The 22,274-nt window shown below is 47.0% G+C and overlaps 1 protein-coding gene and 1 pseudogene across 1 annotated transcript; both read right to left on the bottom strand.

Annotated features, from left to right (window-relative positions):
- Positions 1–2,106: 2,106 nt before the first annotated feature.
- Positions 2,107–5,217, bottom strand: LOC119351565. The gene is made up of 5 exons (XM_037618611.1): positions 5,213–5,217; positions 4,704–5,165; positions 4,556–4,609; positions 3,270–3,461; positions 2,107–2,840 (listed from the first exon to the last, which is right to left on the bottom strand). The coding sequence occupies exons 1-4, from the start codon at positions 5,215–5,217 to the stop codon at positions 3,434–3,436; spliced, it is 549 nt and encodes a 182-aa protein (XP_037474508.1). The 3' UTR covers positions 2,107–2,840; positions 3,270–3,433.
- A 387-nt stretch (positions 5,218–5,604) lies between these two features.
- LOC119365661 overlaps positions 5,605–22,274 on the bottom strand; it is a 95,982-nt pseudogene continuing 79,312 nt past the window's right edge.

Below are 22,274 nucleotides of genomic sequence, written 5' to 3'. Positions count from 1 at the left end.
TACGTTTTGAAGAAGGCAGCCTGATACACCCGCTTGGCTCCGACCTATTGTACCCGGTGCTCCAGTACGCCGATGATACACTACTTTTGTTCCAGGGCAATTCTCAGCAAGCGGCCATCGTTAAACAAATCTTGTCTGACTTCTCAGCTTTCACTAGACTGCAAACCAATTACCACAAGAGCACTATGATCCCTATTTGCCTCGACTCGAGCAGCACACAGGAAATTGCTGATCTTTTTGGTTGCCCTGTCTCAAGCTTCCCGTGCACATACCTAGGCCTGCCACTCTCTTTACACAAGATTAAGCATGGCCTGCTTCTGCCTATCATGCGTCGGGTGGACAAAGAGGTTATCAGGATGGCTAGCCACCTTTCTGTCATATGGTGGTCGTTTGACTCTGGTTAACTCAGTTCTTGCTAGCATCCCAAGTTACTATATGCCCTATTTTCTCTGGCCTAAGAAATCTCTTAGTAAGCTGGAAAAATTGTTGAGGGCTTTTTTCTGGCAAGGCACGAACACAGTCAAGGGTGGCCAATGCCTCGTTGCCTGGTATTTCGCCACTCTCCCAAGATCTTCAGGCGGTTTGGGCATTAGGGATCTCTCTGCTCATAACAAGGCTTTGCTCATCAAGTTCGCAGCTAAAGTCTTGCAGTCCTCGGATGTCCCATGCTTTCAATGGTTTGCTCAACAGTATTGCAGGCTTGTTATCCCTCTCAAGAGTTCAAATCGTGACACGACAATCTGGAAGAACTTCAAACCTCCCATTCCTACAGTCCTGGCATCCTCTAAGTGTTCGACGGGTCCTGGCAAGCTTACCTCTTTCTGGCATGATAACTGGTTACCGGTGGGGCGACTTCAGTTCTTTCTTCCTACCCTCTTCTCGTATGCTAAGGATGGCAGTTGCACGGTGGCTTCTCATTTCTCCAACAATACCTGGTGCATTCAGCTACACTTAAACTTGTCTACCACTGCCATTCAGGAGCTACAGATGCTGCACTCTCTTCTGGCATCGACACCATCAGGTTTCGGCTCGGATGTCAGAACTTCTACTATACACCATAAGCCATTCACTACATCTCAGGTTTACCAACTTCTTACATTTAGAGGTGTGGGCTGCGAATTTAGCTCCTGGATTTGGGACAAGATCATTCCTCTGAGGTACCGTGTCTTTCTCTGGCTAGCTTTCTGAGGGCGATTAAACACGAGGGATAACATGCTACGGAAACAATGGTCTTTGATTATCGAGCACCAGGACTGTGACATTTGCCCCGCCAGCGAATCTGCCAGCCACATTGTTCTGCACTGCTATCCGACTTCTATTATCTGGGAAGCGCTCCATATGAATGACCTAGCCTCCTGTTCTGCGGACCTTGTCCATTTTATGCACAGAGCTCAGCGAACTTGGATTAACTCTAGCGGCGTACACATTCTTTTCGCTGCGGCTGCCGTCACTCTTTGGCACGCTAGGAATGATCGAGTTTTCAACGATAAGAGATGGTCTCCGATCTATCTCAGACGATATATGTCGCAACTTCTCGAGGCATGGCAGCACCGGGCCAAAAGGCAGGTGGACAAGGATGCTTTTTCTTTGAGCATCAGTACAGACACAAGCGCTCATATGCACGCACATACACTCATCCCTATGAACGCACACACGCACACCCTACCCCTATGAGCACCTCCGAGAGACTGAGCCGGCATATCATCTTGAGATTTATGAAGTCACCGTAGGCGCCTCGTCGTCGACGGGAACGTCTCCTCCCACTGAAAGCGCATCACCGGAAATTCTAAAATAAATCCAGGAGTAATGTGAGCACCAGGATTTGAACTCTGGTGGGTTGGGGATACCACTGTCCACCTAACCATCTCAACCACAGGTTGGTTCGCAGTGGACAAGGATGCTATTACAAGCTGGGTGCATCTCTTGGGCTAATTTAGCTTTTGTACCGTTCTTGTTTTCCCCCCTCCCCCCCCTTTTTTTTTCTTTTTCTTTTTTTTTCTTTTTTTCCCTCTTTCAAATGGCTGCTTATAGCCATGGCACCACGGTGCTCAATGTAAGCTTCATGTAATCGACCCCTGGTCCCAGGCCTAGGCCTGTTTTGAAATATATAAGGTAGAGCCTCATCTACCTTTCATTAAAAAAACCTTTTTTATCTTCAAAAAATAGAAAAGGGAGTGCTCCTGCCGTTTACTAAAAAAAAGAATTGAAATTTGGATCAGAGGTACTCCCTCCGTCCGAAAAAAGTTGTCACCAGCATAGTTCAATTGTAATTTTGCAGAAAACCCCTTTTCACTTTAAATCTCGTGCTAATCAGCCCTTCTTCCTCCCCCGACGCCCGTAGGCACCGCGCGCGCCCCAGCCTCCGCCTCCCCCTGTCGCCCACGGGCACCGCGTGCCCCAGCCGCCGTAGGATCAGCCAGCGACGAAGTCCCACTTGCGCCGCCGCCCACCTGCCCCGCAGCTGCCATCTTGCACCGCCCTGCTTAGCTGCGCTGCGGAGGCGAGCTTCGCCGCCGCCCAGCTGCTCCTCCGCGGCGACACCTCGACGAGCGGCGATTCCACGGATCACGGTCAGCTTTACTCGTCGTCCTTCTCGCATCCCCGGTCGCAACGCCGGCGCCCCAAGGCCAGCCACTCTGTTGCGGGAGTTGGGCAAGACCCCGGCCGCCGCTGCTCCACCGCCGTGCACCGAGGTGACCAGTGCCTCCACCGTAGGGCCCAGCGCCGCCGCCCACCTTCTACAGAGGCGCCCACCTGCTCCTCCTCGCCGATTTCTTCTTCTTCTTCTTCGTCCAGGCAACCCAGCTCCTCCTCGCCGCCTCTGCTGCTACTCCAGCGCCCTGAAATCAGTGTCAAATTGATGTTAATTTGTTGTGCAGATCAAATTGATGTCAAATTGAGGTGAATTAGAGTAGCAACCGATCATCTAGTCTGCAATTTGATGAGCGTGCACACACACACACACACACACACACACACACACACACACACACACAATATTCAGTTTGTAGAGTAAATTGTACAGTAAACTGAATTAGTGAACAAGCAGTGTTACTCATAGGCTTAGACTGAAGGACTTGCAGAATTCAACAGCAAATCGAGTACCAAATTAATTACTCAAAATGGATCATATATAGAGTTGCTTCCATGTGTTTTGTTTATAAAATGTTAGCAAACAATATAAGTTTTCCACTGATAGAAGCATGTGAAAATTCAGTTAGATAACCACTGATAGAAGCATGTGAAGGAGCAGGGGCAGGGTACTTTACCTGAGTTTGCAATGGTTGGATCAAGACCAGGGGTAGCAGGAATAGATATTGATGCTTTGAAGTTTTCCAAACTAAGTGTTGTGAATGTGATCTGTAACTTAAACTGAGAGCAGTACAGATGTGCTTGTCGCATTACTAGAATATGTTACTTAAACTGAGACTGGTCATTCCAGGTCAAATCTGCAACTTAAACTGAGAGCAAAAAAATTAGTTAGAGCAAAGTGTTATGAATGTAATTGAAAATTTGTAACTTCTTCTTCTATTATTTCTAGCAAACTGACACGGAAAACTTTTGCTCTGATTCACTTTTAGTCTAAAAAAAAGGGATGGCACACTAGAGAAAAAAGAAGAAGAAAAAAGAAATCATGTCTTACTGAAGAAAAAAGAAATCCCAGAAACACTTAACTGTTTTAGACACTTTCAGTTAACTGTTTTGAATTGTCCAAGTGACAGTATAGTTTCAGAAATCCCAGGTGACTCCCAGGTGACTATATATTGTCCCAGTGACTATAGTTTCAGAAATCCCAGAAAGTTGCTGCACCCCTTTACTGAAAAGGGGCAAAACTGATCATGTACTCTGAAGAAATGTTGCAATATTGTCACAGTAATTACTTGATCAAAATAATTCCGTCCTTAACTGAATAAACTTGCTGCTTATTTTTTCCTTGCATTTAAGTATATTGTTATAGAAACTTTGCCTACTTTTGTGTACTAAGGCACTGAAAACATGATCCTCCTCCTACATTACGTAGATCCATCCATTTTCTTTTGGCCACAACAAGAAAGATCTCCTACATTACGTAGCCATGCCAGGTTCTAGTTTTCTAGTCCTGTAGTAAGCCAACCAATAGATTGATTTTGATTGAACGCACCTAGTGTAATTTCATCCCTGGCTAGTCATATTCTACGAGCTACCAGATGCATATCCTTATCCATGCCCTCTATGAATTAGTGTTACAGTTTCGGTAGGATTTCGCAGTTAGTAGACCCAATTAGAGCACTGATAGTACTCCTTTTGGTTTGAGTGCATAGAGATATTTTAGGAAATGTAATGCAGATCATCTTACGTAAGCAAGAAAGAAATTTCTACACAAAATGCTCAGTACTGTATGTTCAGAGTAGCTGCACATTCAACAGAACAGAACACAAAATGCTCAGTACTGTACACTTTGATCTTATTGCAACAGAACACAAAATGATCAGCACACAAAATATACTCCAAAATTCTTTACATTTATACAGTCAAGCATACTGTATGTTCCATGGAAGCAGCATCTTTAGCTCACCTGAGATCAACAGAAGCAAGATCCATTCCTCTGCACCAAGTCCACCTCCAATCGCTGTAGAAACCAAGAGGATAAGAAAGAAATCAGCTCACCATACTGAAAACAGCAACTAGAAGCAGAAGCAGAAGAAGCCCCAGAAGCAGAGGACCTCGCGGTGGGTGGGCGGGCAGCAGAAGCACAAGCGGCGGCGGCGCCGCCGCCGGTGGAGCTAAGAGGGCGAGGAGCTCGAGAACCTGGAGGAGGAGCAACTGTCGTTAACTTCTGCAGCAGCTCGAGGACGAGGAGCTCGGGGTCGGGAGGAGGAGCTCGAGGACCTGCCTCCAGGACATGAGCGCCGCCGCCGGAGCCGGCAAGTCGCGGGATTTGCAGAAAAGGGGATCGCTTCCCTCTTGATTTCCTGGTGCGGACGAAGAGAAGCGGCGAGACGATGGGGAGAAGGCGTCCGGTGCGTGGCGAGGCGATGGAGCAGGCGGCGACGCAATAGAGCAGGCGGCCGGCGCGTGGCCAGGCGACGGAGCAGGGAAGCGGTCGGAGTGAGGGCTGCGTAGTTTGTTGGAAGAAAGGGGAGGTGTTTGTCGGAGGCAACTTTTCTCGGACGGAGGGAGTAGTACTACTTAACTTCTCCCAGCGATAAGTTCATCGAATCTGGTCAATAACTCCATCGACTCGCATTATATTGTACTTCCTCCGTTTTTAAATATAAGTTTTTTTAAAGATTATGAATCTACGCTCTAAAATATGTATATATATATATTCGTATGTAGTTTATATTAAAATCTTTAGAAAGAAATATATTTATGGACAAAGGGAGTATCACCTAAGATACATTAACTCAGTCGTCCAACTTCAGTCTGTTTTCCTTTTTACATTTATATACTTTCTCCGTTTCTAAATATTTGTCTTTTTAGAGATTTCAACAAGTGACTATATACGGAGCAAAATGAGTGAATCTACACTCTAAAACATGTCTATATACATCCGTATGTGATAGTCCATTTAAAATCTCTAAAAAGATAAATATTTAGGAACAGAGAGAGTATATGGTAACACCGGCTCCAGTGTTTTCAAAAATCATGGAACAGCATGAGGGAGTCATCATGTCTAGTGAGAGCTAGGATCAAAATGTTCTTTCTGTTCCGCAGCTTCGTTTCGTCCTTCGAACCCTGCAACACATGATATTTAAACAATACGTGAGTTGAGGTGAGGTTACACACATCTATGCAAGTAAAATCTGCTTCAAGCCAACAAAGTAGTTTCAACATGATAAAAGTTCATTCAGTAAGATGGCATGGTGGCAACTAGACCATATTCCTGAAAAATCCCATATTGCAGACATACATTATTCCTGAAACATGGAGTACGAGGAATGCACATTGATCATTTGTGACTCGTTAAGGAAACAAACATACTGAATTGCAACTATGATATGGCACAAATACACTATATAGTCATGTATGGACTATGATCATAAACATATGGGGCATAGAGCAACCAATCCTGACGTGCATCATGATTTCATGATATGTAAAACTAATAAATAATGTTTTGTTCTGAAAGCTCAGCTTGCAGCTAAAAAACTGTAATGGTGATCATGAGATGATAACCTCGAGTAGAAGTTCAGCAATGTAATTCACCATCTGGCGCAAGTTCAAAGCAGCATGGTAGAGATTATCGATGAACTGTTCACGAAATGTATTTTTGGCTCTCCATACAAAAAACTGTGCATACCCTGTTCCTGCTGCCGAAGCGATTTTCTGTAAACATAAAGAGATTATTGTGAACAGAAGCACAAAATGCGGCATATTTTTTTTGCTTATGAACTTGCAGTATAGCAATACACCATGCATATAGATATCCTGTAATTAACTACACAAGTATTCCTAGCTTTAATCATAAGAGTAGTCAATTCTTTTAGGTTAGCTTGAAACTGAGGTAGCAGAGCTGCAGTAGTGTGAAAGTTCTGAACTATTGCTCCAGGAAAGAAACTGAAACCTGGAAGTTGCTGTAGAAAAATTGTCAGGCGATAACTCTGCCATGAGTCACTTGTGTGGAGCAAGGATACGGTTCTATGTGACTTGAAAACATATCATTTTGTCTAGCATCTAATGCAAACATTTATTTGGAGTAAAACAGAAGCATAAAAACAGCACTGGCAGATGCATCCAACTTCCTATTTCCAGCAAATTTTCTACTGCGTCGGTCCAATAGAATCACTTTCACATGCACTATTTATGCATAGTTCCAACTACACAAATGCAGCATTAGAGCCTCCCTAGAAGAATACTTATAACCCACCCTTCCTTCGAATTTGCAACTACAAGGAGATTCACTATCCAATTCTTTAAAAAAGGGTAGCCCAGTACATATAGCTCCCGCTTGCGCAGGATCCGGGGAAGGGTCTGTTAGAGTTATATTAATATTGTCTTTTGGCCTTTTGCATTCTAGACTATTGGCATCCTCTTGTGGCCTTTTGGCATCCTCATGTATGTGTATATATATGTTGGCTTTGACCTCCTAATAATACAAGTTGTTCTCCTCTCAACATGGTATTAGAGCATTAGGTTTTTTTTTTGCACACGCAACTTGTGCAATCCGATCCCAATCTCACGCCGTCGTCCTTCTGGCCGGTCGTGCTGATCTCCTCTCCGGCGCTGCTCTTCCGCGCCTCAAGGTCCCTGCTGTCCACCCACGGTCCAGGTGCACTACCTCGATCCACCACGGGAGTGGCTGCTATCGGAGGTCTACATCGCCGCCACCGCTCGGATTCCGCCCCCAGCAGCGCTCGTCGCCGGATCTCCTGCGCTGCTTGGATTGGGGCGGGCCCCTGCGCTGCTGACGCCTGCGTCCTCCGGCCTTCACCGCCGTCCGGCTGCTGTCCGCCTCGGCGACCATCTATGCGTCAGTCGTCCGCCCGCGCGTGCACGAAGTCCACTGCCACTGTGATCTATTCGTGGCTGCTTTGTGCGTTGATCTGAAGTCGCCGCTTGGGCCATTATTTTGGGCATGCCTTGGTTGCTGGCCTGCCTTGCATCGACGTTGTTGCTCCTCACGCGCCCCTGTTTCTGTGGGCTCGGCTGACTTGTGTTCGTGTGATAAAAAAGAGGTACAAAGAGCGCACCATGTCTTCGACCTCGTTGGGCTATGTCGCCATTCCGCGCTGCCCGGTGATTTTCGATGGGGCTAACAATGCTGAGTTTGCTGCTTTTATGCGCATTCACATGTGTGGCCTTCGTCTCTGGGGAGTTCTTTTCGGCGAGGTTCCTTGTCCTTAGCGCCTGGTTCCTCCTGTGGCTCCTATCCCACCGCCGCCTCCATCGGATCTTGCCGCAAATGCTTCTGATGATGATAGGGCTGCAACCCGAGTTGCTGCTGATGATGCGGTTGCTGCTTATGACCAGCAGGTCATGGTTTATTCGGATGCTCTTTCCGTTTATCGTGATGATCTGGCTGCTTACACTCAGTGGTGTGATGATGATGCTCGTGCAGCTGCTGTCCTCACTGCCAGTGTTCTACCACAGTTTGCTTATGAGTTTATGGGTCTCGGCACTGTGTTTGAGATGTGGACTCGTCTTCGTCAGCACTATCAGCCCTCTGGTGATGCTCTCTACTTGTCTGTGGTACGTCAGGAGCATGCTCTTCAGCAGGGAGACTCCACTATTGATGAGTTCTACACTCAGAGTTCTGCTATCTGGCGCCAGCTTGACTCCCTTCACACTGCTGTGTGTGGCACTTGCGCCTATTGCCAGACTGTGAGGTCCGACTTGGAGTTTCAGCATGTCTATGAGTTTCTGTCGCGGCTCCGTGGGGAGTTTGAGCCTCGGCGTGCTCAGTTGTTTGCTCGTGGCCGTGTTCCTATTTCTGAGGTGCTTTCTGAGCTTTGTGCTGAGGAGACTCGCCTCCGTGGTGCTGGTCTGCTTCAAGTTCCATCTGTGCTTGCTGCTCAAGCTGCTACTCCACCAGTACCTTCTCGCTCGAGTGCTCTGCCGCTACTACCCACTCCTTCTGGTAGTGAGAGCCGCACTCGTGAGGGCCGCTCTCATCCTCATACTCATTGTGGGTACTGCAACAGGGATGTTCACCCCGAGTCTGATTGCTTCAAGAAGAAGCGTGATATGCATAATAGGGCATGCAATTCTTCTACTAGGACTCGCGCTTCTTCCTCGACGCCGTCTACTATCTCCTTGACTGAGCAGAATATTATGAAGCTTAAGCATCTACTTGCTGCTTCAGGTTCTTCGATGGGTACTGCAGGCTCTGTGACTGGTGCTTCTAGTGTTGAGCGACCACCATCTACACAGTCTGGTACATCCCCATGGGTTCTGGATTTTGGAGCTTCATTTCATATGGCTTCTGATTCCTCTGTCTTGTCCTCTCTTAGATCTCTTGATTTTTCTATTAATGTTCTTACTGCTGATGGTACTCCTCTACCTGTTGCTAGTCGAGGCATTCTTTCCACTTCTTCATTTCATGTTCCAGATGTTTCTTATGTTCCTCGCCTTACCATGAACTTATTTTCTGCAAGTCAACTTACTGATTCTGGTTATCGCGTCATTCTTGACGTTGATTCTTGCACTGTCCAGGATCGTCACACGAAGGCTTTGGTTGGAGCTGGCCCTCGCCGCCTTGACTCCCAGGGGCTTTGGGAGTTAGACTGGCTTCACGTTCCTTCTGCTGCCACTACACTCGCCAGTACATCTGTCATCGCCGCTTCTGCTACCAGCTCCTTCCAGCAGTGGCATCATCGCCTTGGTCACCTTTGTGGTTCTCGGCTATCGTCTTTAGTTCGTCGTGGTCTTCTGGGGCCTGTCTCAGGAGATGTCTCTTTGCAGTGTCAGGGTTGTAGTCTTGGTAAACAGGTTCAGTTACCTTATCCTACAAGTGAGTCAGTGTCTCAACACCCTTTTGATTTAGTTCATTCCGATGTGTGGGGACCGGCTCCCTTCTCTTCCAAAGGGGGCCATCGCTACTATATTATTTTTATAGATGATTTCTCTCGCTACACTTGGCTTTACTTCATGTCTTCTCGTAGCGAGGTTCTCTCTATTTATAAGCATTTTGCTGCCATGGTCCACACTCAGTTCTCTACACCTATTCGTGTGTTTCATGCTAATTCTGCTGGCGAGTATATCTCCAAAATGTTGCGTGGTTTTCTTGCTGAGCAGGGTACTCTTGCGCAGTTCTCTTGTTCCGGTGCTCAAGCTCAGAATGGCGTGGCTGAGCGCAAGCATCGCCACCTTCTTGAGACAGCTCGTGCGATGATGATTACCGCCTCTCTTCCGCCTCATTTCTGGGCTGAGGCTGTCTTCACTACCACATATCTCATAAACATTCAACCCTCATCTGCTCTACAGGGAGGTATTCCTCTAGAGCGTCTTTTTGATCATCATCCTGATTATTCCGCTCTTCGATTGTTTGGTTGTGTTTGTTATGTTCTCCTTGCCCCTTGAGAACACACCAAACTAACTGCTCAGTCTGTCGAGTGTGTTTTTCTGGGCTACAGTGATGAGCATAAGGGTTATCGGTGTTGGGATCCTGTTGGTCAACGGATGCGTATTTCTAGGGATGTGACTTTTGATGAGTCTCGTCCATTCTATCCACGACCATCCTCTTTGACCTTTTCAGTAGAGGATATCTCTTTTCTCACGTTTCCTGATACACCTCCCTCCGTGCCTCATATTCCTACTCCTCCTTATCGTCCCACTATTGGAGATCCGATACCGTCTTCTCCTATCGTCCCTTCTCCTTCCTTATTGCATGACACCCCACCTTCATCACCGATGTCTTCTCATCTCCATCACCTCAGGTGGTTCCTTCTCATCCCACTTTTCCTTTTCATTATACTCGTCGTCGATGTTTTATGGATGAATCTACTGATGTGCCATCTACTTCTGGTGCACCGTCTTTCTCGTCCCAGCCGACTTATGGTCTTCGGGCTCGACCTTGCCCTCCTCCTGACCGCTATTCTCCTAGAAAATATGGCCTTTCGGTTGTACTTGAGCCTACCTCTTATCGTGATGCTGTTGTTCATCCTGAATAGCAGTTTGCGATGGCAGAGGAGATTGCCGCACTTGAGCGCAACAACACATGGGATTTGGTTTCTCTTCCTCCCCGTATTCGTCCCATCACTTATAAGTGGGTCTATAAGATTAAGACTCGCTCTGATGGTTCTCTTGAGCGTTATAAAGCTCGTCTTGTGGCTCGTGGCTTTCTGCAAGAGCATGGTCGTGATTATGATGAGACTTTTGCTCCCGTGGCCCATATGACCACTGTCTGCACACTTCTCGCCGTGGCCTCTGTTCGTCGCTGGTGTGTGTCACAGCTTGATGTTAAAAATGCCTTTCTTAATGGCGAGTTGCGTGAGGAGGTTTATATGCAGCCACCACCTGGCTATTCAGTTCCCGATGGCATGGTTTGTCATCTTCGTCGCTCTCTATATGGCCTTAAGCAAGCCCCTCGCTCTTGGTTTGAGCGTTTTGCCTCTGTGATCACCGCTGCTGGGTTTTCACCCAGTGATCACGATCCAGCGTTGTTTGTCCACCTTTCTGCTCGTGGTCGCACTCTTCTTCTTCTATATGTTGATAACATGATCATCACTGGCGACGATTCTGAGTACATTGCCTTTGCCAAGGCGCGTCTTAATGAGCAGTTCCTTATGTCTGATCTTGGTCCTCTTCGTTACTTTCTTGGGATTGAGGTTTTCTCCACCTCTGATGGCTTTTTTATTTCCCAAGAAAAGTATATCCAGGATCTTCTTACTCGTGCGGCTCTTAGTGATGAGCGCACTACTGAGACTCCTATGGAGCTCAATGTTCACCTTCATGCTTCTGATGGTGTGCCCTTGTCTGATCCGACACGTTATCGTCATCTTGTTGGGAGTCTTGTGTATCTTGCTGTCACTCGTCCGAATATCTCCTATCCTGTCCATATTCTGAGTCAATTTGTTTCTGCTCCCACTTCAGTTCACTATAGTCACCTTCTTCGTGTTCTACGATATCTTCGTAGCACGATCTCTCATCGTCTCTTTTCCCCCCGTTCCAGCTCGTTACAGCTCCAGGCCTATTCGGATGCTACGTGGGCTAGTGATCCTACGGATCGCTGTTCACTTTTTGCCTACTGTGTCTTTCTTGGTGGTTCCCTCATTTCCTGGAAGACAAAGAAACAGACTGCAGTTTCTCGTTCGAGTGCAGAGGCCGAGTTGCGAGCTATGGCTCTTCTGACAGCAGAGGTGACTTGGTTACGATGGTTACTGGAGGATTTTGGTGTGTCTGTTACTACACCTACCACCCTCCTGTCGGACAGCACAGGTGCTATCAGTATTGCGCGGGACCCTGTGAAGCATGAGCTTACCAAACACATTGGTGTTGATGCTTCTTATGTGCGTGCCGCTGTGCAGGATCATGTTGTTGCTCTTCAGTATCTGCCTTCTGAGTTACAACTCGCGGACTTCTTCACAAAGGCTCAGACTAGAGCGCAACATGGATTTCACCTCTCCAAACTCAGTGTTGTAGATCCACCATGAGTTTGAGGGGGGGGGGAGTGTTAGAGTTATATTAATATTGTCTTTTGGCCTTTTGCATTCTAGACTATTGGCATCCTCTTGTAGCCTTTTGGCATCCTCATGTATGTGTATATATGTTGGCTTTGACCTCCTAATAATACAAGTTGTTCTCCTCTCAACAGGGTCCAACCACTTTGGGTCTTTTGTAAGCAGCCTTTCCCTACATTTTTGCAAAAGGCTGTTTCCAGGACTCGGACACTTGACCCCATGCCCCATGATCACAAGGCAACAGGTTTACCACTGCGGCAAGGCTCCCCTTCCCCTATCATATTCTTTATCCTTAAATTTTTTTTAAGGATCTTCCTAAGACTAGATTTTTTTCTGCAAATTTACATAACCAACTAAATGTTTGGTATCCTACTCATCCCCCTCGCGCGAACCGCTGTTCCCCTCCCACACTCACCACGCCGCTCCCGATTCATCCTGCCACCGATGTAGGTAGCTCCAGACTCCACCGCACACGTCCTGGCCCCGTCCAAGACTCAACGCTGGCCACGCAGAGTACGAATCAAAGTCCCCCGGCCAGCTCCTCCCCCGTGCACGTCCCGTGCCCCGTCCAAGCCTCCCTGCCGGCCGCCATCAGCTCTGACGCCAGCGCAGGACAAACCATGGCGGGCGCCCAACAAGTTTGTAAGGAATGGTAGAGATATTTTTAGAAGGAATGGATCTATATTTTAGAAGGAATCTTACAGACATTCCCTAAAACCATTTTAAGGAATTGAGTATTTACAGAAGCTGCTAGATATGCTCTTAAGCTGGTGTAACTTATGGGTGCAAGAAGTTCTGAACTTTTATGGTATTACCAATTGCAAAACTACAAAGTTAAATAATGTGGGTTAAGGTGTTTGAGCACCATTCACATAACTAGGAATTCCTCTAGTACATACAACTGGATGCTATTTGCGTTTAAGTACTTAACGTGTCAAGAACCCTTTAGACACTTCCTCCTGTATTAACTAATTTATCAAGTTTGTTTACAAGCTTTGTCCCAATTATGGTCAAATAGCCTTGTAAAATTGCATAAATGCCTATACATGTATGCAGATTTATGATGGAAGTAACGCAATATATCACAAATCCATGATGCCTTTGTAAGGCTTTTACATGCCCTATTACAGGCCACCTGCCTGGTATAGCAAAATAGTAGATCATCAAAGCAGTGAAGTTATCTTTTAGATAAACCGCACAAATAACATTTAAAGCAAGGAGGTTTATCATTGTTATTCTGTCTGTCCTCCAAACAAAAATACTGCTTTTCTGATGGAACAAGGAGACAAACCTCTGTATCTATATACCCATCATTCCATAGTTTGTACAAAGTTGAATGAACAATCTGCTTGTCAAGAATTGTCGTGTCAATAATCTGCACATTTGCAATCAAAGTTTAGTACTGTGCACTGCAATTTGCAACAGGAAGCCACGTCGTCAAATAAAAAATTCGTAAAACAGGATCACACGACTAAATTTAATGCATAACAGAAGCTTTCTTAACAACCAAAGAGATTGACAACAATAACAGAACATAGTCCTATAATGTCCTCAATGTACAAGAGTACTTACTTGATCTGTTTCAACTGCACAACCTTGTGTGACCAATAGCCTAAAGATTGTAAAAGCTTCTTGCTCATATTTCTTTTTCACAAGCGACTCGATCTATAATGCACACAATAAAAAGATATGTTCATGTGAACTGTTAGTACATAAATGATAGGGGGAGTGTCTTTTAACTCAAATAAACTGTGAAACAGTAGCAAAAATTCTGGTACCTCCTCATTTCTACATGCTTCAACCATTTTGCGTAAATCTACAGAAAAACAGTACCACTGTCATGAGAATCTTACAAAAAGAACTTATGATGTACACTCAAAGGCTGACAAACTAAATTTGAACATCAATTGTTTCAGAATCTTACAAAAAACTTATGGTGTTAACTCAAGGTCAGCATACTAAATTTGAACATCCAGAGTTTAGAATAGAAGACAAGTAACCAGGAAAGTAAGTTTCTACAACATAATTTCCAGGTATTTTTTAGAAAAAAAGATCACTCTTCGGTTGAATATTGTGTTGTCACTGCATATAGCACAATTCATGAAATAGCAGGCCGTTAGTATCAGCAACCTATTGGTAACTAAGCTCGAACTAATTACGAAAACAACGAAAGATGTCATGGTTACGGTACTTTTTCATGGACAGACCAATCAACATGTCTTGTTATCTGAAGTGCGGAGTGTGAACTAGCTCACATGATAATGTCCAAATTCAAATATAACTGATACATTAAGGCACCACAATTCAATCCAGGAATTGGATTGGACTGGAACCAGTTTTCTTGTGGCACCCATCGCGTAGTGGCAAGGTTTGACTTCCGAATTATAACAGTTCATTTCTTGCAAGCTAGAACTGGACTCCATGTCAAGCATTTTACCAATAGAACTTTCATGTACCGGACTTATGCAGAGTAAAAATATCAACAACATCTTACCAAAAGTAAATTCTTTCGGATCTTCACTGGTAGTAGTACACTGTAAATCCTCTAGAACTCTTGTTATGTGATCAAATGTCATTGCTGCACCTCCTTCCTTTTGTCCTAGTTTCTCCAAAATACCATTTAATGATGATGTCATTGAAAAAAGGGAACTCACTGTTATATTTGTTGTAAATAATTCACGAGTGCTTGCAAGGATGGTATTCCCCCCCTAGGAATTTAAAACAGGTGCGATTTCAGCGAGCATATGCCATCACAGTGTTAGAAGTGTAATCATGTTTAAGGTAGAGATAATGATGTAGAGATAGAATAGATTAAACATGCTACGACTTGTCTTGTACTCCAAGTCTTTCTCCCTCCATTGTACCTCTATATATACCCCATACACGGATCAGAACAACACAACAACAATATTACTCATCCTATATTTTTCTATATGGTATCAGAGCGGTTAGTCTCACGACATCCTAAAACTTTCCACCACTTCCGCAGCGTACCGCCCCCGGGGAGATCAATCTCCTCTTCCCGAGGGCGTGGCACTTGGTCTCAATCAAAAATCAGATCGTTCTTTAGACTAGATTAGGTCCCAATTTCGAAATTTTTCAATTCGTAGATTAGATCCAGCTTAGCCGCAAATAAAATGCCTAGATTAGATCCTCATGACCCTCGAATCTCCGGTGAAAATCAGTGCAGATATCGGCATCTAGAACTCCATCGACTCCCGCAGAATCTGACGTCTCCGGCGGCAGCAACGTTCGGCACAGACCTTCACGCAACGCGTCCCACATGGACGCTGGACGGAGCAGCCCCGGCCAGCCGAACAAGCTGGCACACAGGGCAGCAGCTCCGTCGAGGCGCTGGCGTGCGCCCACAGCCGCACGCGTACAGGTGCTTGAACACCACGAGAGTAAACTCCACACCGATCGGCTCAGAGCGTCGTCCCGCGGAGCCGTGAACGCGGCATCTTGGGGACGGGCGCAACTCCGGACGGCTTTGATCCGGCGACACCCGGCTGGCAGCGTGGGTCTTCATCAACATCCTTCTGTCGCCTTGAGGATCCAAGCTGGTCTCCACCAGCGGAACGGAAGCAGAATACGCACGTCCGATCGCGGGAGGGCGTTAATCCCGGGCAGTCATCTATCCTCTAGACCTCTACGCGGTTCTCCCGTTTACGGGAGGGATTCGAACTCCTATAGATTAATCTCTTGCATGTCTCCGCATGCATGCGTAGCCAAGGTGGATACAGCCACGAATCAACATCCATGAATGGATGGATGACATCAAGGAGATCTGCAGCCCTGCGTCGATTCTCTTCCGGTGCAGCCGACGGCTTCCCCAAGCGCCCACGGGATTCTGGCGATTTGATCCGATCCAGCCGGCAAGCATCGCGGCCACAAGCACGGTCTCTGCATCGACCATCCGCCCGCCGGACCCAGCAACTCGAAGTCTCCAAGCGAGACGCTATCTTCACGTTCGGACCGCCTTCCTCGACTACCCTCCATCACCACGTTCGCTCTACGTCAACATGCGGCGTGACGCGAGGAACAGCGCAGGCCGGCCAAACGAGCCAGAAAATTAGGAGACCATCGCATCATCTGCGCGTTCTGCACGGACACCGGACAGGAGCAACGCAGGCCGGCCAATACGCGACCACGTAAGCATCAGGGTAGCCAGGGTTCGAAAGACCGCAGCAACCACACACACGAAGGACGCGCGGCCTCCATCGATTCAACCTTCTGCACCGACACCTCTACATCAAGCCGCTGCATCATCAAGCTCTAAGACTACACCAGGCTACAAGCCAGCATACTTCATCGAGTACATCTACGAGAAGCGACTACGACATGCATCGTCCACACGCCAGGCCGGTGTGGAAAGCGATGTAATTCTTCCTCGACTTCTCGGGCACGACACGGCATCGACATTTGGTCGCCGCGAGGGACGCCTTCAAGCGACATCATCATCGGGACGCCGCCGCGACGCCACTGCCGACACATCATCGCCAAGGTCTACATTAATGTGGTCTTCATCAACATCTTCGTCAACACAACGCCGCCGCCCTGTCCACAAGATGGACACCCAGCGTCCTCTGACAGACTTTTCTACAAGACGCGATCTCGACGACGGCATCGGCCGCGTCATCCACGACGACACGACTGCATCGACACGGCGTCACTACAGTGACGACCCTACACGGCCACACGGTTCTGGCAAAACTGATGTGTGCTCGATGGGTTTCCTCCGGTCTTGGCAAAATCGACGGACTCATCGCCGACGGCATCCTCTGACATCCGCAAGGTGCATCGTCCACGTCTGCAACTCCGTCATAGCGCTTTTTTTTGCGCCTCCGGCTTTGTGCGGCTTCATCATCCATGACGACTACATCATCGACCACGGCTACATCACCATGATCGGCTACATTGACATCAATGGCTTGGTCTACAACAACACACCGGCAACAACTCCAGTCAACAGCGTCCGCGTCGTCACCAGCGTTCACTCCACTCCCGTTGTGACTGCGGGAGGGAAGAGAGGAGAGACAAGGAAGGTACCAGAAGGGGACGCAGTCATCGCCCTAGGTACCGACCCATCAGAGAAGAATGATGACGCAACGGAGAAGACGACGAAAGCACACGACTTCAAATCCAGTCGTACTCGTTCGCTTCACTCCCGCCACGACTGAGGGGGAATGTTAGAAGTGTAATCATGTTTAAGGTAGAGATAAGGATGTAGAGATAGAATAGCTTAAACATGCTACGACTTGTCTTATACTCCAAGTCTTTCTCCCTCCATTGTACCTCTATATATACCCCATACACGGATCAGAACAACACAACAACAATATTAGTCATCCTATATTTTTCTACACACAGGAATAAACTAGCATATGGCATTCCTTAATCTGGCTCATTCAAGACCATGCCAAGCTGTAAATCCAAAATAAATAGCTCAAATAGAAACTAGCACTTCTTAGGTAACGCTCACCATCAAGAGGCAAGACCAGAACCGATGGAATTTAAAACAGGAATGCAGTTTCAAAAATAGTTATGTTCATAAAAGACCAAATGTGAACGTAAAGCCATAAAATAAAATCGCAGTGTTCCTGGATCTACTATTGAAAGGATACTGAATATACTACCAGAGTTGGTGGTATCCCTGTCAGCTAAGTTAGCTTCGAAAAATGACTCCCAGATAGGATGTGTGCCAACCTTCAGCTTTGGCTTCTTTCGATCTGCACAAAACTTTAATACAAGAAGGAAAATATGAAGTGGGCATTAACAAAAGTGATGTAGGTTAGGAACCCTAGGGGCTGATCTTTCACGAAAGGAGCGGATCCCGCAAAAAACACGAGGAACATGAGGGGAAAAAGAGGGAAAACACAAGAGGAAACACTAAACCAACATGAATAAGTCACACATGGGCTATATCCTCGAGTACATAAGAGAAGATACACGATCCACGGACAACTAGGGACGATACACGGTAACCGGTCTTCTCCGTGAGGAGGTCTTGATGTTCTTCCCTAAAGAGGGGTCTTGAATCTGCTTGGGGAATCTTCTCCGAGGAGGTGCGATCTCCAAGGAGAAGGTAACCAAGTGGATGAGCAAAGCTCTCACACAAACATGAGCTATCTCTTTACTAACCCTAAAATGTAGGTAGGAGAAGAGTATTTATAGTCTAGGTGACGAAAGGGTACACAGGCCTCGGCCCAAGTCGCCGCGCGCAAGCAGGGCCGGAAAGTTCCGGGCGAGACCGGAAGTTCCGGGCGCCGGAGGTTCCGGGGAGGGTCCGGCCTAACCAGAGAGTTGGCGCGGGTGGAGCTGGGTTGGCATCCGGGGGCCGGAAGGTCCGGGCTGGCCAGAGGTTCCAGGTGCCGAAAGGTCCGGGATGGGTTCCGGGCTAACCAGAGAGTTGGCACGCCTGGGTTGGTCGAAGACGTCGGAGGCCGGAAGCTCCAGGTCGGCCGGAGGGTCCGGGGGCCGGAAGTTCCGGGCTCTGGCCGGAGGTTCCGGGCGGTCCAGAGTGTTGATGCCTGTCTCTTCTTCTATAGCCCTCGGCTCCGTGTCTTGAGCATTGTACCTGATCACACATAGCATCTCAGACTTAGGCAGTAACCATGTCTCACTTGACGAGGAGGGAAACTCAAGTAGGAGTGATGTCACCTCGGATTGTATAGCACGCGCCCTAACTCTTGTCATGGGCCCACTTGGAGCTTGGATAGTTGAGGTAGTGTCCATGGGGATGATTGTGGGATGCTCCGCATCATCTCCCCTCCCTTGAGGAAGATCCGTCCTCGGATCGAATTCTTCATCACCATGGAAGGGAGAGAGATCTTTGACGTTGAAGATGTCGCTCATGTTGTACTTGTCGTGCGGGAGGTCGATCTTGTAAGCGTTGTCGTTGTAGCGTGCAAGCACCTTGAAGAGTCCATCCGCTCGTGGTCGAAGCTTGGACTTGCGTTCTTGTGGAAAGAGGTCCTTACGAAGGTGTAGCTACACGAGATCATCAATGTTGAAGACCATAGGTTGCTTGTTGAAGTTGAGCTTGGTCGCAAGGCGTTGAACTTGGCGCTCGATGGTGTTTCTTGTATCTTCATGCACCTTCTTGAGATGTGTCACACGCGCACTTGCGTTCAAATTGATGCGCTCTTGGAGTGGTAGAGGAAGAATGTCCAATGGTGACAATGGGTTGAATCCGTAGACGACCTCGAAGGGGGACTTGCCGGTCGTTGAGTGTCTTGCCCGATTGTAGGCGAACTCGGCGATAGGTAGGCACTCCTCCCACTCCTTGATGTTCTTCTTGATGAGTACTCGAAGTAGAGCGGAGAGTGTGCGGTTGGTCACCTCCGTTTGGCCATCGGTTTGAGGATGGTAAGCTGTGGAGAAGAGTAGCTTGATTCCGAGCTTGGTGCATAGGGTCTTCCAAAAGTAGCTAAGGAACTTGACGTCGCGGTCCGAGACAATAGTCTTTGTCACACCATGTAGACGCAATATTTCCCTACAAAAGAGATTAGCAACATGTGAAGCATCGTCTATCTTGTTGCAAGGAGTGAAATGTGCCATTTTAGAGAAACGGTCCACATCGACAAATATGGAATCTTTCCCATTTCGAGTCCTAGGCAAACCAAGTACAAAGTCCATGCTAATGTCTTTTCATGGTTGGTATGGAATTGGTAGAGGCATATAGAGTCCATGAGATTGAGCTTTGGACTTAGCTTTGCGACATGTAGAGCATCGGTTGGTGAAACGATTGACGTCCGAAACATCTTGGGCCAAAAGTAGTTCTTCGAGAGCATGGCGAACGTCTTGTCGCGTCTGAAATGTCTCATTAAGCCTCCTCCATGAGATTCCTGCAAAAGCAACAAACGAAGAGAAGACTCGGGGATGCAAAGTTTGTTAGCTCGCATAAGATATCCATTTTTGATGTAATAGCGTTCCCAAGAGGTGTGCGACAAACACTTGGCATAAGGAGTAGCAAAAGTTGCATCACGTTCATACAAGTCTTTGATATGCTTGAAGCCAATGACATCTAACTCAAGTTGTGTAACAAGCATGCATATGCGGGAAAGAGCATCCGCTACGATGTTTTCTTTACCCTTGATGTACTTGATGACATAAGGAAAAGACTCAATAAATTCACTCCATTTAGCATGACGCTTGTTCAACTTGGTTTGACCCTTAAGATACTTGAGAGTCTCATGATCGGTATGAATGATAAACTCATAGGGACGAAGGTAATGTTCCCATTCATGCAAAACGCGGACTAAAGCATATAGCTCTTTGTCATAGATGGGTTAATTGAGTTGCGCTCCGGAAAGTTTCTCACTAAATTAAGCTATGGGGCGCTTCTCTTGCGTTAACACACCTCCTATGCCATTACCACTAGCATCGCAATGAATCTCAAAAGTCTTGTCGAAGTTGGGTAAAGCAAGCACGGGAGCATGAGTAAGAAAATTCTTAAACTCATTGAATGCGGTATCTTGGGATGGTCCCAAACAAAAGGCGCATTCTTCTTGCTCAAAGCATGTAAAGGCAAAGCAATGGTGCTAAAATCCTTCACAAAGCGATGATAGAAACCCGCAAGGCCAAGAAAACTACGCACTTGATGCAAGTTGGTTGGTTGCGGCCAAGTCTTAATAGCATTGATCTTGGACTCATCAACATGAACACCCTTGGAAGAAACAAAAAAACCCCAAGAAAACGAGCTTATCAACACCAAAAAGGCATTTCTCCATATTAGCATAGAGGCGCTCTTTTCTAAGAGTTTGCAAAATGGTGCGGACATGGGTGACATGCTCTTTGATAGATTTGCTAAACACAAGAATGTCATCGAAGTAAACCACAACAAATATACCAATGTAAGGGCGAAAGACATGATTCATAAGGCGCATAAAAGTGCCCGGTGCTTCCGAGAGACCCATAGGCATGACTAACCACTCATACAAACCAAACTTGGTTTTGAAGGCGGTTTTTCATTCATCACCTTCTTGTATGCGGACTTGATAGTAACCACTCTTAAGATCAATTTTTGAAAAGATAGTGGCACCACTAAGTTCATCTAGCATATCATCTAGGCGTGGAATGGGATACCTATAGCGAACGGTGATAGCATTGATAGGTCTACAATTGGAGCACATGTGAAAGCTACCGTCACGTTTTGGCACAAGAATGACCGGTACGGCACAAGGGCTCAAACTTTCACACACATGTCGATGGTCTATGAGATGCTTTACTTGCCTTTGTATTTCTTTGGTTTCTTCGGGGTTGAGGCGGTAGGGAGCTTTGTTCGGAAGCGGTGCTACGGGGATGAGGTCGATGCGGTGCTCAATGCCTCGGAGTGGAGGTAGTCCCGGAGGTAGCTCGTCGGGGGAAACGTCGTGAAATTCCTGCAAAAGAGAAGACAACACTAGAGGAAGAGTGTGAGAAGTGTTAGTTTGTGGTGCATTGTCCTTACACACAAGGACGTAGTGTAGGACACTAGATGTGTTCTCACACACTTCTTTTATCTCACTTTTGGTGGCAAATAGGACTAAGTTCTTCTTTTCGCTCATCGTGGAGGTGTTCGATTTGGGCTTGTGGCGCTCACTCTCTTTTTGGTGGCTCGTTCTCTCACTATTCTCTCCATGATGGGTGGCTTGCTTGTCGGCGATCACGTGACTTGGGGACATGGGACGAAGTACATACTCCTTGCCCTTCATCTTGAAGATGTAGTGGTTCATTCGGCCATTGTGGACGACTCCTCTATCGAATTGCCATGGCCGTCCAAGGAGAAGATGACAAACGGACATTGGAACGACGTCGCACTCCAAGGTGTCTTCGTAGGCGCCGATTTTGAAGGAGACTTGCACTCGGTGCTCGACTTGGATGGTGCAGGAGTCACTAAGCCATTGCACTTTGTATGGATGTGGATGCTTCGTCTTTGACAATTGGAGCTTGGAATGATAAGTTCAAGCTGGAAAATAAATCCTAGCATCAAACTCTTAAGTTGAAACCGACCACAGCATGAGGGAATAACTTCATGACCCACACAACAGCATGCCCACCCTAGCTGCCGGCTGCCACTTCTGTTGGCTCTGTTGTCGCTCATAGCTCTGGCCCATCCCCTGTGAGGAGCAGCGAGATCATCTCCACAGTCAGCTTGGTTTCAGGAGATATAACAACGGCAGTGGTATTCAG

This window comes from Triticum dicoccoides, chromosome 1A (assembly GCF_002162155.2).
Source record: "Triticum dicoccoides isolate Atlit2015 ecotype Zavitan chromosome 1A, WEW_v2.0, whole genome shotgun sequence".
Classification (NCBI taxonomy): Eukaryota; Viridiplantae; Streptophyta; class Magnoliopsida; order Poales; family Poaceae; genus Triticum; species Triticum dicoccoides.
The sequence above is the reverse complement of the archived record's forward strand: the minus strand, read 5'-3'. Positions and strand labels throughout refer to the sequence as shown.

Excerpts from the sequence above, each read along its gene's own strand:
- LOC119351565 (XM_037618611.1), bottom strand. Across the intron at positions 4,610-4,703 it reads GCCCGCCCACCCACCGCGAG|CGATTGGAGGTGGACTTGGT; the intron begins GTCCTCTGCTTC and ends TGGTTTCTACAG. Across the intron at positions 3,462-4,555 it reads CTTGCTTCTGTTGATCTCAG|TTTAAGTTGCAGATTTGACC; the intron begins GTGAGCTAAAGA and ends TTTTGCTCTCAG.